The 16,406-nt window shown below is 41.6% G+C and overlaps 1 protein-coding gene across 1 annotated transcript in view; it reads right to left on the reverse strand.

The window, feature by feature from the left end:
• Positions 1 to 16,406, reverse strand: part of syn2b (synapsin IIb) — a 64,076-nt gene that overhangs the window by 31,842 nt on the left and 15,828 nt on the right. Inside the window, exon 2 of the mRNA XM_031568445.2 lies at positions 1,565 to 1,622. Within this exon, the coding sequence (XP_031424305.1) occupies positions 1,565 to 1,622 (58 nt within the window). The remainder of the gene's footprint in view (positions 1 to 1,564; positions 1,623 to 16,406) is intronic.

A 16,406-nucleotide genomic window follows, 5' to 3' on the forward strand; every position in this document is an offset into this window, starting at 1 on the left:
GGGCAAATGTACATGTTGCAGGCCGGCTCTCTCTGACGGGTTACCTTGTTTCCAGCCAATGAAAAGAAACCTGTTCACCTTTCATACCTGTTGTTTACCAAGGGCTGGAGTACAAAACTGAACTACAAAACTGTGCGAGTACTTGATATTAATACAGAAACTTAAGAATGAATGCAACTGCTCGAGGACTCTGTGCAACACCTATAATGTATATAGTATATGTGCTTTTGTTTATATGTTGCTTTAACATTGCATTTGCTTGTCACAGTCTTGTCACATAATTTAATGTTCTGAAAATGCTTCAACAGATGAAAAGTGCCAGTGCGCCCATCTGGTTCCTAACAAGTTTCAAGAGGTCCTCCTGAAAGGATCTGTTAGTTGTAAACTGATGGTTGTACTGACTACCCAGTGCTTAGTGCAAGGTGTCAGAGGAACTGGCCGTAAGTAACCATTTGCTGGAGCTCCCCCTGGTGGCACTATCTAGTAGTTAGTACACAGTGTTAGTGGTTTAGTATCTAGTGGTTAGTACACAGTGTTAGTGGTTTAGTATCTAGTGGTTAGTACACAGTGTTAGTGGTTTGAGCTACAACTGCTTCTGAAGAGGAGTATCCGAGTACAAAAATTAGTAATTCTATAGATTGGTGACAGACACAATGGAAAATAGCAGGCCTTAGAGAAGGAGAGACAGAGGGAAACAATGAAATGGCCATCTGGTCTGAATAGTAAGAGAAGCCAGACTAAGATCAAAGCCGGGAGCTTTAACAACCTGATTACTTCCTTAGCTTGAGGTAAAGACCTTGTAAACAGGAAGGCACTCGTGATGTGGGTACACCATCAAACCAGCAATACGGTTCTGATACAGAAGTGGATCTTTGAATACATTTAAGGACCACTGCAAGGCATAATCTCTGGTCACTAATGAAATGATAGGCTTAAACAGCATTTAATGTTTATAAGATGGAACAAATGGAACTATTTTATTGCTCTACGTGTCAAAAATCAACACAGAACATCTGTGTATAATATAGCTGGATTTGGTAGAATGATTAGCAAAAGTGCTGATATTTTTAAGAACAAATCTACACATATGTGTAAAAAAAGATCAACATTATCACTTTTAAAGAACATTTAAAGTACGTTTAATTTACTCTCTGCCCTACACGCCACATAGGCATTAAGGATGATGAGAGTGAGTGATATTTTTTTTCATAAATCCTGAAATTAATACTAAATAGAACATTTGAGTTTAATACATTTTGAACTGTAATTAACTGTACTTATGGGAATTTGCAGTACAACTTAGACCTACTACTTAAAGCTTACTTAAGTTTACTTCAACAAACATACGTGTGTTTGTCAAGCCAAGATATATTTCTATAACTGTACTTGGATAATAGTGGGTATCTAAAGAGTACTACAAGTGTATGATGCAGTATTTACTGTATGTGTGTGCAGGAACATTACTGTCAACCTAACCAAAATAAATTATGCCAAAGTGCATTGATACTAGTGCATTTCTTAAATGTACAGTTACAAATACCTTTGAACATTTGTAAAACTTTACCTGCTCGACTTTGATGTCATATTCTCCTTCAACCTTCTTTCCTCGGAAGACTTTTGTCCTGTCAAAGAAGAAAACATCTGTTAAAGAGTCTGTATCAAAGAAATTACCTCTAAAGTTGGTCAGCTAAACCAGCTAAAGGATTTTGCCATGAATACCATAGCAATAGGATTGTTGGCTACAATTTAATAAACTTCATAGGCTATCATTTGCCAAGGACTCCAACTGTAGACAAATAGGTCATAAAATGTATTATTATTGCAATTAAAGCAATACTACGCAGCATTTGCCACTTTTTGAGGTATGTTTTTATTGGCAACTGGTTTAGGTATCATCTTCAAACTACATCGCCAAAACACAGTAGTTAGCATGCTAGTTTTATCAGTACCAGCTGCGCTTTATCGAAATTTGCAAGGGCTTCTACATTCCTTGTTTTAGACTAAAACTCCTTACTGCTGCTTTTAATACTGTATAATTGTGAGATGCTACATTAGACACCTTAACAATAAAGAGCAAACCCTCTGTTCTTTCCCCATACCAATCACTGACCTGTCCCATGCAGTAAACGACATACAGTATGACATATGAAACCAAACCAAGTCATTTGAAACTATTGTGATAAATCAACTCTTAGGTGCAAGTGCTTGAGAGTACTTAATATCAGGCTCTCAAGGCTATCTTGCCCGAACTTACACAACAATTTTTTATTTTTATTCTGGTTAAAGATTGATCTTACCAGCTAAACAGTGTAATTTAGTTGTATCCACTCAAACAGAACTGTCAGTGTATTTGCCAAAATGGATAGGTGAACAGCACTTACACAGACTCCATTACAATTAAACTCTTACAACAACTGCTGAGCAAAAATAAATAGCTGTGATAAAAAAGCATAAGGGAGCATCCATATGGCAGGACTAGAAGACTATCTATCATGAGCACAGGTGCCTAGCTTTACCTCAGCATGCTGCCTTGTGCCGTACTGTATCGATTGGACCAAATCTAGGGGAAAGCTTGCCAATGGAAAGAATCTTTGTTCAGAGATCTTATATGGCACACAAACATCTGGTGCCTAAAGCCACAGATAAGTGCAGGCAGGCCTCCATCCTTGGCCTTTATCAGAGCCCTAGGGCAGTGGTACAGTGGTAGAGAAGTCGTTTAGTAATCAGAAGGTTGCTAGTTCGATTCCCTGTCGAAGCGTCCTTGAGCAAGACACTGAACCCCTAATTGCTCCTGATGTGCAGTGTGCCATCAATGTAAAATGTAAAATGTGTATACATTGTAAGTCGCACATATGTAAGTCGCTTTGGATAAAAGCGTCTGCTAAATGACTAAATGTAAATGTAAGCCCTGAGTGGCAGCAATGACCCTGACACACGCAGGGGAATTTGAGCTTACATGGACTGCTGAAGTGGGGTTACTTTTTTATTTCAGAGAGGGGTTTGTGGCAACCCTTTAGGAACCAGATTCACACTTGTGATGAACGACTGAATGTTGTGATAGTGCTGCCATCTTGTGGGCGCAAAGAACACACACAGAGGAAGTGACATCAGTTTTATGTGCATGAGCATTGACCAGTGTCGTGTAGTTTTCCAAGGTCTGAGGTATCTGTATGTCTAAGATCAATCTTCCCATTTAGTTACCCTGCAAGATTGGAATTATAAATAATAGCTCAGACACACAACATGACTGATCCAACCTCTGTTGGCTCAGTGGCCGAGTCCTGATGAGAGCACTGAGGGTGCTCCTCAGGGGCAGTCTGACATCACACAGCTGCTTCATTGGGAACCAGATAGCTGTAGCGGTTGGACAGACACACGCAGACGGCACACAAGTAGACGGCCACAGGCAGACGGCCACAAGTAGACGGCCACAGGCAGACGGCCACAAGTACACGGCCACAAGTAGACGGCCACAAGTAGACGGCCACAGGCAGACGGCCACAAGTACACGGCCACAAGTACACGGCCACAAGTAGACGGCCACAAGTAGACGGCCACAAGTACACGGCCACACGCAGACGGCCACAAGTAGACGGCCACAGGCAGACGGCCACAAGTACACGGCCACAAGTAGACGGCCACAGGCAGACGGCCACCGGCAGACGGCCACAAGTACACGGCCACAAGTAGACGGCCACAGGCAGACGGCCACACGCAGACGGCCACAAGTACACGGCCACACACAGACGGCCACACGCAGACGGCCTTAACAAAGCTCAGTGTCCAACTCCGCAGCGGACTGGGTCTCATCAGAGCCCACACTGACAGACAAATCTCTGACGTAACGCTGGCATGACTAATATTTGTCTCTTAGGATTCTCCATCCCTCTGACACATGTCTGTCAAGATTAATCCTCCGGGCTGTCACACACACACACACACACACACACACACACACACACACACACACAGAAACACACACACACGCACAGAAACACACACACACACACAAACACAGAAACACACACACACACACACACACACACACAAATAGACAGTGACGGTGCATCAGGTGCACAGCAGACAGCAACTACAAAGGAAATATCTAGAATCAATTTTCTTAAGTGAGCTTGCATGACCTCAGCAATTTTGCCAAGCTATTTTGGTCTGTTGCCATTTGTCTCCTGGATAATTTAATAACACGCATTTGCAACAAGCTAGCTTAATAATATAGTCAATCGTATCATATTATCAGATGGAATTATGATAAACATACAAAACCAGTTATGTTAAAAAAGCTAGTATGTGTTGATATGAGATTTATTTAGCATTAAGCAACCTTCACACTAGTTCACTATTTGACTCAGTCTAGCCTGCTGGCATTACTCAGCTCTTTGCTCTTCTGCTTTTTAAAAATATCCTTCCATCAGCTTAAGTGCAGTGCTCCTTTTGACCTGAGAAGCCACAAGAAGCCATACTCTTAAGTGCATAGGCTGGGTAGCAAATCAAAATAAATAATAATAACGATGAATACTTCATGACAGAGATAATTCCAAAACACTGTTAATGACTTCAGAATATATTAATCAAGTGCCTTGTATTAATCTATACCTTGTATGAATCATGTGCTTATGTAAGCAGGAACATGGCTTTTCTGAGTTTCTGTGTGCGTGTAACTTAGATTATTAGGTGCCACTTAGTCTGCATATGTGCAAGAGCATGTTTGGACCAGAGGTGATAAGAAGGGTCGACCTTGTGCAAAACTGACATCCTTGCAAGACAGGGAGCCTCGGACGTCAGTGACCCCCCACGTGGTTATCCCTGCTGACAAATTGTGTTGGCGCCAGAGAACACTAAACTTCTATCTATATAAACCTTGTGCGATGTGTTTAATATTGCTTCTCTCTTTGCTGTGGACAATTGATTTCTCTGCAACATCATGTACAGGTGAATGCTCAGTGTACGCTGTCAATTATGTTCCATCCTGTGCCCTTAACAATTGTATAGCTACTAGATACTTAGGTATACACACAATCATCAATCCAAAAAAATGACACTTGAATCCCTTTCTGATCAGTGTAGTAACAGAAACACTTGAACTTAACGAAAACATGGGGAAGGGGATGTCATGTGTAAGTAGAGAGGCATAATAAAATAATAATAATAATAATAATGATAATTTAATCCCAATGAAAGTATAGCATTGATGTTGCAACATAGCATAACCTCAGTTCCCTTGGGTCAGTGTTCTCCCTTTAAGAGATAGAATGTCCACTCCACTCAAGCAGTCCACTCTTCAAAAGAAATCTGCTTTGGTGACGTTGGCCAACAGTACAAAAGAAGTTGGTAAAACATGACGATCATGCTGAAAGAGCGGCTGAATGAGAACTAGTCTGTTACTGCATTCCATTTGAAGTATCAAAATGCAGGGTATAGCCAGGGGAAGATCAAACATTTTTTTTATGACAATTTGGCTCATACAAGTTGAATCCACAACCACCTATCAAGGCTGGATTTAGCATCACAATGATAGCCCTGCTGCATGCAGGCAGAACTCAAAGGACACCGAGAACACTCCCATAGATGGCTGAAATCATGGAGGAGGTGTCCCCAGGCACTGGGAGTAATACACAATATAATACACAATGTACAATGCAGGTGTTGGGAACTGTATAACTACACTTAGAATGATGAGCAATACGTTTCTGAAGCGATGCCGTCAATGTCAGTGACGGACGGCACAAGGGTCACCCTGACTGTGTTGTTATGAGCTTATTCCTGTTTAAGATTTCTCTTGAGGGCCTGGTGAACTGGTTGGAGAACTGCTTCTGATACTCAAGGGTGCTCTCACTCACTCATGAAGAGGGTCCTGTGCTCTTCAGCTCTGTTGACACTTCCACCTTAACCTGATGGGCTCATGTTTGAACGAGTCATTTGAGAGGGCAGCTCATATAGTTACGCATTTTGTGCATCAGCATGTTCCAGAACTTTGGATAATCCCCCTGAGTTAACATGTTCACCACCGGGGGGTGGGGTTCACACGTCAGCTGAATCTCACTGACAACAGCAGGTGAGCATCTGGACATTATGTAAAACCTAAACCTAACCTGAAGATAAACCTTCTGACAAACCTACAGTAGATTTCACTCTACAAAGGGGCGTCCCTCTCTACCTTCAAGAAGCTTTTGAAGACCCAACTCTTCAGAGAGCACCTCCCTTCCTAACTGGCACCTGACTAGCGCTTAACTTGCACTTCAGCAGTTACATTCCTGCACTTCTTTTTCCTTGTTTCTAGGTCGTTGTTTTCTAATTCTCATGTAAAGTAGTATTTATTGTTACACCATGCTTTTTATTGCTCTTAGCTTGACTGTTCTCTCCCTTGTACGTCGCTTTGGACAAAAGCGTCTGCTAAATGACTAAATGTAAATGTAAATGTCACTAGTAAAGTCGGCACCTTCCTCTGCAGCTTCGCACAGGGCAGACTCAGCATGGCTGGGGCACAAAGGTCACTGTTAGTCCCACATGTACTGGTGTATTATTTAGTAAAGGGATGACTACCACAGCGGTGTTTACCTACACAGGTGCAGTATCCTTTGATAAGGTCAGATTGCAACTATTACACCCCACCTCACCTAGCCTCCGCTGTCAAGAACGTATCGCTCCGTGGGTTTAAGACATTACACCATGCCTGGCAGGTGTGATTACTTTAACACTCAGAGATTAGATTTTCACTAATCATTGCAGTGCTCCAGCCATGAGTTGCGTTGTAAGGACACAATTAAACCTGTGAAAAATCCAGTTTGTGTTGCTCACTTAGGCTAGGTCTTCAGGGTTATCACAACAGCAGAGAAAATGTTACAAAGGCATGACTCCTTCCATTTATCTGGGGATTTGAAATGAATTCCATTAGCATTTTAATGTCTTGCTGTGAGAGGAGTGCACTTTGAATGAATAAATTACAATCCCCATTACCAAAATGTTTCAGCATGGCACATATTTATTTAAAACGATGATTTTATTTTATTACAACTGTAATATAAATGAATGCCTTACTCGTATGCTCTTGATACTTGTCCTAAGATACTGCTGAAACCCTGGAGCTTTGAGGCAAAAACACAGCACAGTGACATTTTGTGAAACAAAACTTGTTAACAGTTTGTGGAAGGATTTGGAGAACAATTGAAATAAAGAATGAGGGGGAAAAGTAGATGGATGTAAAATTTAATAAGACCAATTGGAATGGTTTTGTTGAATATTGGGTGGAAAATAAACAAGCATCATACAGAGCATCCCAATAAATCCCTCCCTATTTCTGAGCACACATAATTAGAGGGACGTACACACACATCTAAAACAGTAGTGCCTGGAAACACAGATAAAGGTGAATTTTAATGAGCATCTTTATTTTGATGTGGAGTTTTGACAGGTGCATCTGTGGCCCTTTGTTTGCGTGAGAATGTGGCATGAAGAGGTCATCCCCCACCATCATGCCTTTGTGCAGTGAGGGAGCTGGACACATCAATCCGGTAAATAATGGCCTAGCCTCGTATAGTTGAACTGTTCGACCATGATTGGTGTTCATAAGGTTCATTTTCATGTTCATTTTTTTCCAACATACACTTTTGTTCTTAACTAATCATTATGCACCAAAAAAAGTGGGATTCTCCACCTGACTCAGAATGTGAACATACTTCCTGTGTTCAGATAGCAGAAGGACTGTTAATGGTATACCTGGGCATAAACAAATGTATGCACAAAATGGCCACACCTTTTAATTCAACAATCATTTTTTTTCAATCCATATACATATTTAAATCACATTTTTGTGAAACATACTTGCTAAAAGTTTGTAGAGGGATTTTTAAGAGCAATTTAAAAAAAAAAAGAATAAGGAAAAAAAGTAAGTGAACAAAGAATTAAGATTTAACAAGACCAAAAGCAGTACCATGAAGGTCTGTCCCTATATAGAGGTTTAAACAGTATCCTCTCCAAACAGGAGCTCTAATGGGCCTTGAGTTTGATTACCTTATTGATCACAGCACTGATACTCCCCCGTCAACACAACCACAAATGAGGCTTTTGTAACCGACAACAATGTTCTCTTCTTTCAATCAATGCAGGGGATAAAAGAAGACGCCACACTGAACTGAGGGACAAGCTAATCAGAATCCTAAAGAATGCCCAATTTAAAAACAGGCCAAATCAATATGCCAACCATTGTGACTCTTTCTTTCATAGTTGAACACAGCAACTTGTCTTGTGAGGTGTTAACACTTATAACAAACAGTTATGCGGATACTGTGATACATGGTATACATGGGTTTATTTACATTATGAACATGAAATACACAATATAGAAGGCTATGCTGCCTTCTATATTGTGTATTTCATGTTCATAATGTAAATAAACCCATGTATACCATGTATCACAGAATCCGCATAACTGTTTGTTATAAGTGTTAACACCTCACAAGACAAGTTGCTGTGTTCAACTATGAAAGAAAGAGTCACAATGGTTGGCATATTGATTTTGCCTGCTGGGAGCAGGGCTATCAGGAGACATATGTTAGAGCCCCACAACATAAGGTAAAAAATATAGATGCAAGATAGTTGTTTTTCATGGGCACCGGTATATATATACACACTCAATAATCTGGTAAAGAAATACTTTGATATTTTGCAAAGCTTGGACTTCATTAGATAATTAAGTTCCCTAACAACCTCAAACAGGTTATGTCGTTTTACATGTTTGGATTCATCGCAGAGCTCCTTCTAATAATCTGAGTTTGCCTTCTAACAACAGTCTGTTTTGCTAAACTGAGCCTGCACAGACATGACAAACAGCAGAAAATGGTCGCACTGAAAACTTGAACACATTTAGTCATTGGCACATGGTTCATGATGATTTTGAAGCCTGGCCTTAATGCATAACAATTAATGACTGTTTTTAGCCTGTAAGCTCTGGAGTAGTTTATAGAGTTTATTCACATAAAGTGTGCCCTACAGGCCGACATAATTGCAGTTGCAAAACCTCATCTCAATAGCCGTAATACAGATCTAAAACACAGATCCAAAAAAATCTATTGAATTTGTCTCCTCGCATGCGTCATAAACTTCATTCATTTTAGAGAAGAGAGTAAGCAATTAAGTGAAGGGCAGGCTAATTTGCACCAAAATAAACGCGACGACTGCTGTACAAATGCTAGAGGGCTATTGGTGGCCAAACCCATGTTTTGAGAGTTAAAACCCCCTAAAGTAGATATGCTGATCTATTCAAATATCTGACAGTCTTAATTAGTCACATTCAGTATGAAGATTCCTGGAGGTGAGAAGCAACTGTAATTAAAGCCAATGACCCGCAGACAGCTGCCATCCTATCTGATTCAGCTCTGTATATTTTGATATATATATATATATATATATATGTATGTATATTTTAATATACAAAGACTACATTCATGAAAGTATTCATAACTATGCCCAACTTTCCCACTTCCACAATCTGTACTCAGGGGACTGGAAAGAGGTTTCTTCTAGTTCTCATATTATCAAGTTAGACTCAAAGGTCATATGTTCCTGATGTATGTTACTGCATTCTACACACCCCATGTCACCCATCAAGGACTAGGACACATTATTTGAAGTCACACACTACCTTTCATTGACGGAAGGCATTGTATGCCATGATGAAATGCCTTCATTTGGGAATCCAAGTCACACTGCAATGAGTTTTCTCCACCACAAATACAAAAGCCTTAACACTTGACCACAAAATGCTGACAGTTCACAAAGGACATAATATTGATTCATGTCATGCGCTAAACTGACTACATTGCTTTGCATTTAGTGGACAAAAGGATGAATATTGGGGCCTCTTGAATTCAACGCTTGTTGCTTGCTGCATTAGAACTATTCTTTTTTTCCTTTGAGAAGTCCATTCATGCGGCACATTGAATGATTTTGAGAAAACTTTCCAAAGTGCCAAACGGTGTGTGTATGTGTGTGTGAGAGAGAGAGAGAGAGAGAGAGAGAGAGAGAGAGGAAGAGAAAGAGAAAGAGAAAGAGAGAAAGAGTTGTTAGCCCGGTGCTGGCTGAAACCAATTATCTCAGTCCTGTGGCTCGGGTCGTGACTGCAATGCTAATGATGCTAAATATCATGTGGCCAGTGGATTGGAGGGGATGTGAGTATGGGGCAGAAGAAAAGCTCAGCTGCCCAACCTCAGCTCATCTGCCCAACCTGAGTTCAGCTGCCCAACCTCAGCTCATCTGCCCAACCTCAGCTCATCTGCCCAACCTCAGCTCATCTGCCCAACCTGAGCTCATCTGCCCAACCTCAGCTCATCTGCCCAACCTCAGCTCAGCTATACAACTCAGCTCTTCAACAACAGAACTTAGAAGTGGAACCTCTGCAGCTATCAGATGCACCGGAGAGAATCATTCAGATCGTGGAAGAAAAGCTCTGATCTTGACAGGTGTATAATTTATTTACTTCTTGTTTGGTCTCCAGTAACAGTAAGTGTTTGAGCAGGGAAGTGTGGATCTTTTCCATAGGAGTTCTGCTCATATAACTACAAGAAAACGAACAGCAGAGAGAGAGAGGGAGGGAGAGAGAGGGAGAGAGAGAGAGAGGGAGAGAGACAGAGAGAGAGAAAGAATGTGACACAGGCAATAACAGCTGAACAAAGTGTGATGCTATCTTTATCTTGTCTTCCACACCTCTCACTCGCTGAACAAGATCCTATCTACTGTGAAAATAGCGGTTTATCTCACTGATGAAATCTGTCAAAAAATAATTTGCATTTTCCCAACTTAAACTCCCTGACACACAATGGCAGATGCTTCACAGTTTCAGCAGGGTAGAGGTGGCAGCAGACATCATATTTACCGCCAATTGAACACTGTGAGTTAATAATGGAACGGCTGTCTAAGCCTAAGAACCAGCTCATACTGGTCTCGGGTACATAGACAACACACTATTCTTTAGTGCTTATTGTCATATGTTATGTGGTGCCTAATTGGCTTTCGATATAAATGGTGCCGGAGGTGAGCACCCATGGGACAACATTCTTAAAGATGTCGGCAGTCAATTTGGATGCCAACCCACCAAATCTTGACCCCCTGTGTGGAGACTTGCGGTCTGACGGTTGTCACGGTTCACTGCGCACTTTGACCGTGTTTGGAGTCATCCTCACGGCATGCGCCCTGATAGCAAAAGGTCGCTCCACTGGGGGCAGAGCTGGTGGTCCATTTGCCTTTGGCTCATAGGTTTTTTTGGGAGGTCCACTGGTGAGTTACAGACAAACAGCCCACACTTTTGCCATTTTCTTTAAAAACATTTATTTTTCTTTATTCATTTATACTTCTTCGTTCATTTTCACCAACCTTTAACATTTGTATTGATGTAACCGATGTGTGACATACGTTGAATTGACCAAGTCATTTTTTATGACCAGTGCTGGGTTTTCTACTGGTGTTGTTTCGCTCACACCTTATTTTTGCAGATTTTGCTTAAACCCATTCATTTTTTCCATAGGGACTTTTTCTTTAGAGCAGCTAGTGTTAAAATGCTAACCCTAAAAATTACAAACTTCCGGTCGACTCCCACACTTCTAGCGCTTAGGCTATGTGTTTGCGTCATACTGAGATAGACAATGACAGAAGAAAAAAAACATTATGGGCCACATTTAAGAAGCCTGCGTTTTTCTGGTTAACATCTAACCCGTGAACACAATTAAACAGAGCTTGTACGCGCACAGTTAAACAGCGATGATGAGTAAAATTTACGAACAATGATCATCACCCATTTAGCTGTCCACGTTTAACTCGAGTAATTGCACAATGATCAAGTGTTCAAAATAAATTGCCCTCATTCTATTGGGTAAGCCAGATGTACTGTATGTTACGGCCTTTCAACGTGAATGTTGGGTGAGGTTGGATAGACAGATGTATGTTAGGGTCTTTCCACGTGAATGTTGGGTGAGGTTGGATAGACAGATGTATGTTAGGGCCTTTCCACATGAATGTTGGGTGAGGTTGGATAGTCTTGTTTGCTTAGGAAGGTTCTTAACTGAGTGAAATAACCCGGAAGTATCTAAGTGGAAACCATGATAAGAGTAGATCAAATTCTCGAAATGCTTAGGAAAGGTGCTTCAATGCTTCCTTTCTTATCTCCTTTAGCATAGGGTACACTGGGCCATCCTTTACGAAAGGAAAGAATATTGCCATCCCACAAGTCACCCACATTTAATTACGTAGCCTGGTGTAAGTGCAGTCGTATTCTCTTGGCACCGTGGTTGTCTTATGAATTCTCCTTCACATCTTGTCCTTCACCTCATGACGTCTTCCATCAAGGTCAAAGGAAAAGTGGTGGTTTTATTTTATACTCCAAATGAATAGACCTGTTTAAAGCCTGCCAGATGTAATGCAGCGAGTACATCATAAAGAGGTGTGACGTGGTATGTCTGTAATATATGACATCTCTGTCGGGTTTTTTAGAGGGAGGTGGCCTCTGATACACATGCAGTAGCCTTATGATCTGAATGACCATTTCTGTCAGATTTTTGCTCCTTTTACAACATAGAAATGCTCTTGTAATTGATGATCTCCAAAACAAGCTCATTCTGGATTAAATTGCAGGAAACTGTTGACAAAAACAAGCCACTTACTGCTTCAGTTGTACAGGATGTTCTTCAGGGCTCAGCCTCTCTCACTGTAATTCTGCCAGTTTTGGCAAAAACTAGAACTAGCTAACAGTCAACATTCTTGCCTTGTAAACAACAACAACAGCACAACTGCCAGTGATACAAGCTAACTACCTTGCTACCTACAAAGACATCTCAAATGGTAAACTACATAATGTTAGTGGGTTACCAATTGATTTTAAAATTGATGACAAATATATGGTATGTTAGTATAAACCCTGAGATCTCCATTGTGAAATCTCCTCTCATTGCTTATATTCCAGCATTCCCAAACTATTCATGCTTGCTTCTCATTTCTGCAGTCTCCTCTTCAAAATCCCTCCAGAATGAGCAGCAGCCTGGCTACTCAATTAGAAAGGAAATCTTCATAGAATGTGACCAGCTGTATTGCCTACATTTCTGAGAAGCTTCCTGTTGCATACAATTCATGTAATGATGTTACTTCTTCTATCTCCCAGAGCTAGCGCAACCTTATGCTGCATCCCACACCCCAATACTGTGTGTTTACTTTCCATTTCTCACATAGCTTACAGCTGTTCTCTCTTATTTGTTTGAATAAGAATTGACATCCTGAAATCTGCACCAAATTCTACCTGTGGAGGTTTGTGTCTGGTGTGTCTGGTGTGGCAGTGTGTGCTCCTCTCCCCTGATCAGAGAGGCACTTTGTACACACCGCAGGCATCAACTCCATTTCCAGGAGAGTAATGTAAGAGGAGCTGGCACTGACGTCCTCCGTGACGGGGTAGATTTGTCAATGAAACCCTGTTACTGTGACAGGGAGAGAGCCCCTCTCAGTACCACTGTCACATGGGCTTAACCCTCCAACCCACATTTGGAGGTACACGTCTGCTTCAATTTTGGGATGCCCAGCAGTTCACAGCAGAGAATTACACAATGATAACTTCTGTAGATTTATGACTTCAGCATCAGAAATTCAAAGGTCTGCGATAAATTTGGGATGTATAGCTTCCATCTCTCGGCCCCGTAAATCAAAGAGACAAAGCCCTTATGCAGATGATCCCCCTCAATCATAGGCTCACAGCGTGAACCAGTCGATCATTGATGTCAGCCTCTGCCATAACACAGGGCTTTTCTCATTCCCTTCGCTGTAAAATCAATGCTCATGCACATCAGTTTTTCAGGGCCATTGATGGCTGTATTATCAAACCATTTAGCTGGGCTCAGTCACATTTTATAACACTGTGCTTTCTAGGCACAATAAAAGTGCTTGTCATAAGCCTTTGATCTCTTACTCCAAGGACTCTTCATTTCCATCGGGATAGAGGGTTATAACCATAATAATGGTGAAACTGGACAGGGCAGGGACAGAATGGCGGCCCCTAAGTAAACCAGCCGTAGTTGGAGTGCACCAGGCTGCTGCATGTGATCCACAGAAGCAGTCATTCAGAATGCAGACAGAGACACAGGGAAGAGTACAGCAGAATGTAAAGCTGTTAGAACAGTACAGAAAGGTTGGATGGATCCCCAGCATCATTAGCAAGAGCAGTAACCACACTGGGTACAGTCCATTCACTGGCTGACTGACACTGCAGGCCCCCTGACTCCTGTCTCTGATGGGAGCAGAAGACTGATGGCTGCTCTGGGACGTGTGGACCTGTGGCGATCTCAGTGGCCGTCTCTGAGGCCGTGTGGACCTGTGGCCGTCTCAGTGGCCGTCTCTGAGGCCGTGTGGACCTGTGGCGATCTCAGTGGCCGTCTCAGAGGCCGTGTGGACCTGTGGCCGTCTCAGAGGCCGTGTTAGGTCATCATCTGAGGGCTGCTTTGGCTCTCAAGGACAGGAAAGGTCTATCATTGCACAGATCTAATTACAGCATCCAGCTCTCAGTAGCATAGAGGGCCGTTACCAAACCCAAGATTACGTTTAATTAAATCACAAGCTGATGCCATTAATCAGACCTGTTTGAGAATCTGGCTCTGAAAATGTAACCCCTCCTCGGCCATTTTGTCAGTGGGACAGATTGTTGAATACACGTGGTTAGCATGAATATACCATTTTCTGAAATGATTTATTAGAAATTACTGTTTACTTTTTGATATGATACTACTCTCTGCAGTCCTCTCTGTATTTCTCATGGCACACATTCAAGTTCTTTTGCCTTTTTGACAATACAGTGTATGCATAATGGTGTACCATAATCACTGTTGTCCTAAACCAATAAGCAAACTATGGGGTCCAGCACCACATGCCATGATTTCACCACTGTAGAAGTCTTCTGCTGTTTCTTCTGAATCTTATAAACATGATTTCCACAGCATATCACTTACTGAAACAAAACAAGGTTAAAAGGGGAGAACTGTTACACTGATACTACATTCCAGGAGGAAACTTGATTCTTTGCTAAATAACCCATCATCAAGATGCCCCCCTCTCCCCAATGGTGTCCCGGGTCTTTCTCTCTCTTTCTGAAGGGAGGATGAAGAGAAGGGATCAAATGTGGCAGAAGCTAATAGGAGACGATGTTCAGGCTACTCTGGGTCTTTAGCAGTGTCAAGACATGACCTATTTAACCAAGCAGGTCCAGGGGGAGGGTATGGACGGGAGCTGTATAATTCTATCTTCTGGAGGCTTCCATGAAGATTACATCGAACGTTAACTACTAAACGAGCTGCGGAACAGTAACCACAGTAAAAATGGATGAGTCTGAAACTCAGGCTGTCGTCTTCTTCCAAACACTGTAATTAAACGCAAGAACGGTTTTGAAGCAACTCAGTGCACATGCATTTTAATTCACTAAGTCTTCATTTGACCTTTTGCACATACACACACACACACACACGTATTTTACAGGCAGAAATGATTGAAGCCATTATTGAGAAGAGTGCTAAAACCCAGTGAGAAGGGAAGTTATAACATAAGAAACTTAAGAAAATAAGAGTCTTTTCAATAGAGTAACTGTCAGTGCTGTGTCAAAGCATTGTGTGTGGTAGTAGATAAAGAATGGTGCCTTGACATGGAATGGCCTTCTTGCCCCCCTCTCATTATCATCCCTGCTGGATGCCCACCCTTGCTGTGGTGTGTTCATTAAGAATTAAAAGACTTCAAATTTATATTCGGGTTCCATGCTAAGAGCTTTGCCCTTCTCTGATTAGTAGGATTGAACCATTAGGGAACATATGCAATCCTGTTTCAGCCTGCACTATAAAACACTATAAAACAGTCACTTTCCAAACTAGCTCTTCTTGATTGGTCCTCTAAGATCATTTTTATGACCAGGGTGATGTGGATGTTCTATGCTCATTACAACCCATATCACCATACTGATAGGTTCAAAATGTTTTTCCAAGACTTTCTAACCACAAATCATGAGATGATGGCCTTCAAAAGTAGTTTTGTGTGGTCCTTAACATGCTACACAAGGATTTACACATCCTTGCATCAACAATGAACTGTACATGGCCAGCAGCTCACATATTCAGACAAACTATCTTATATTCCCTACCAACAGCAAGTCAGCCCATAATGATGTGATGACACACCAGAAATACAATTACTCAACTGGACTACGTTGAGACAAACAAGCTGAAACGTCTCTGTCTGCAGTTTGCATGATTAGCAGACACCACTGCTCTATTAGCTTTAGGAGGGACATATCTGTGCAGTTGGTTTGGGTTTGTTATTCTTAGGCTGCACTCTTCAGGAAATCCTATTTCTTGGCCTTTTCAAGTAGGCCTTGGAGAACAGAG

Source organism: Clupea harengus, chromosome 5 (genome assembly GCF_900700415.2).
Source record: "Clupea harengus chromosome 5, Ch_v2.0.2, whole genome shotgun sequence".
In the NCBI taxonomy this organism is placed as follows: Eukaryota; Metazoa; Chordata; class Actinopteri; order Clupeiformes; family Clupeidae; genus Clupea; species Clupea harengus.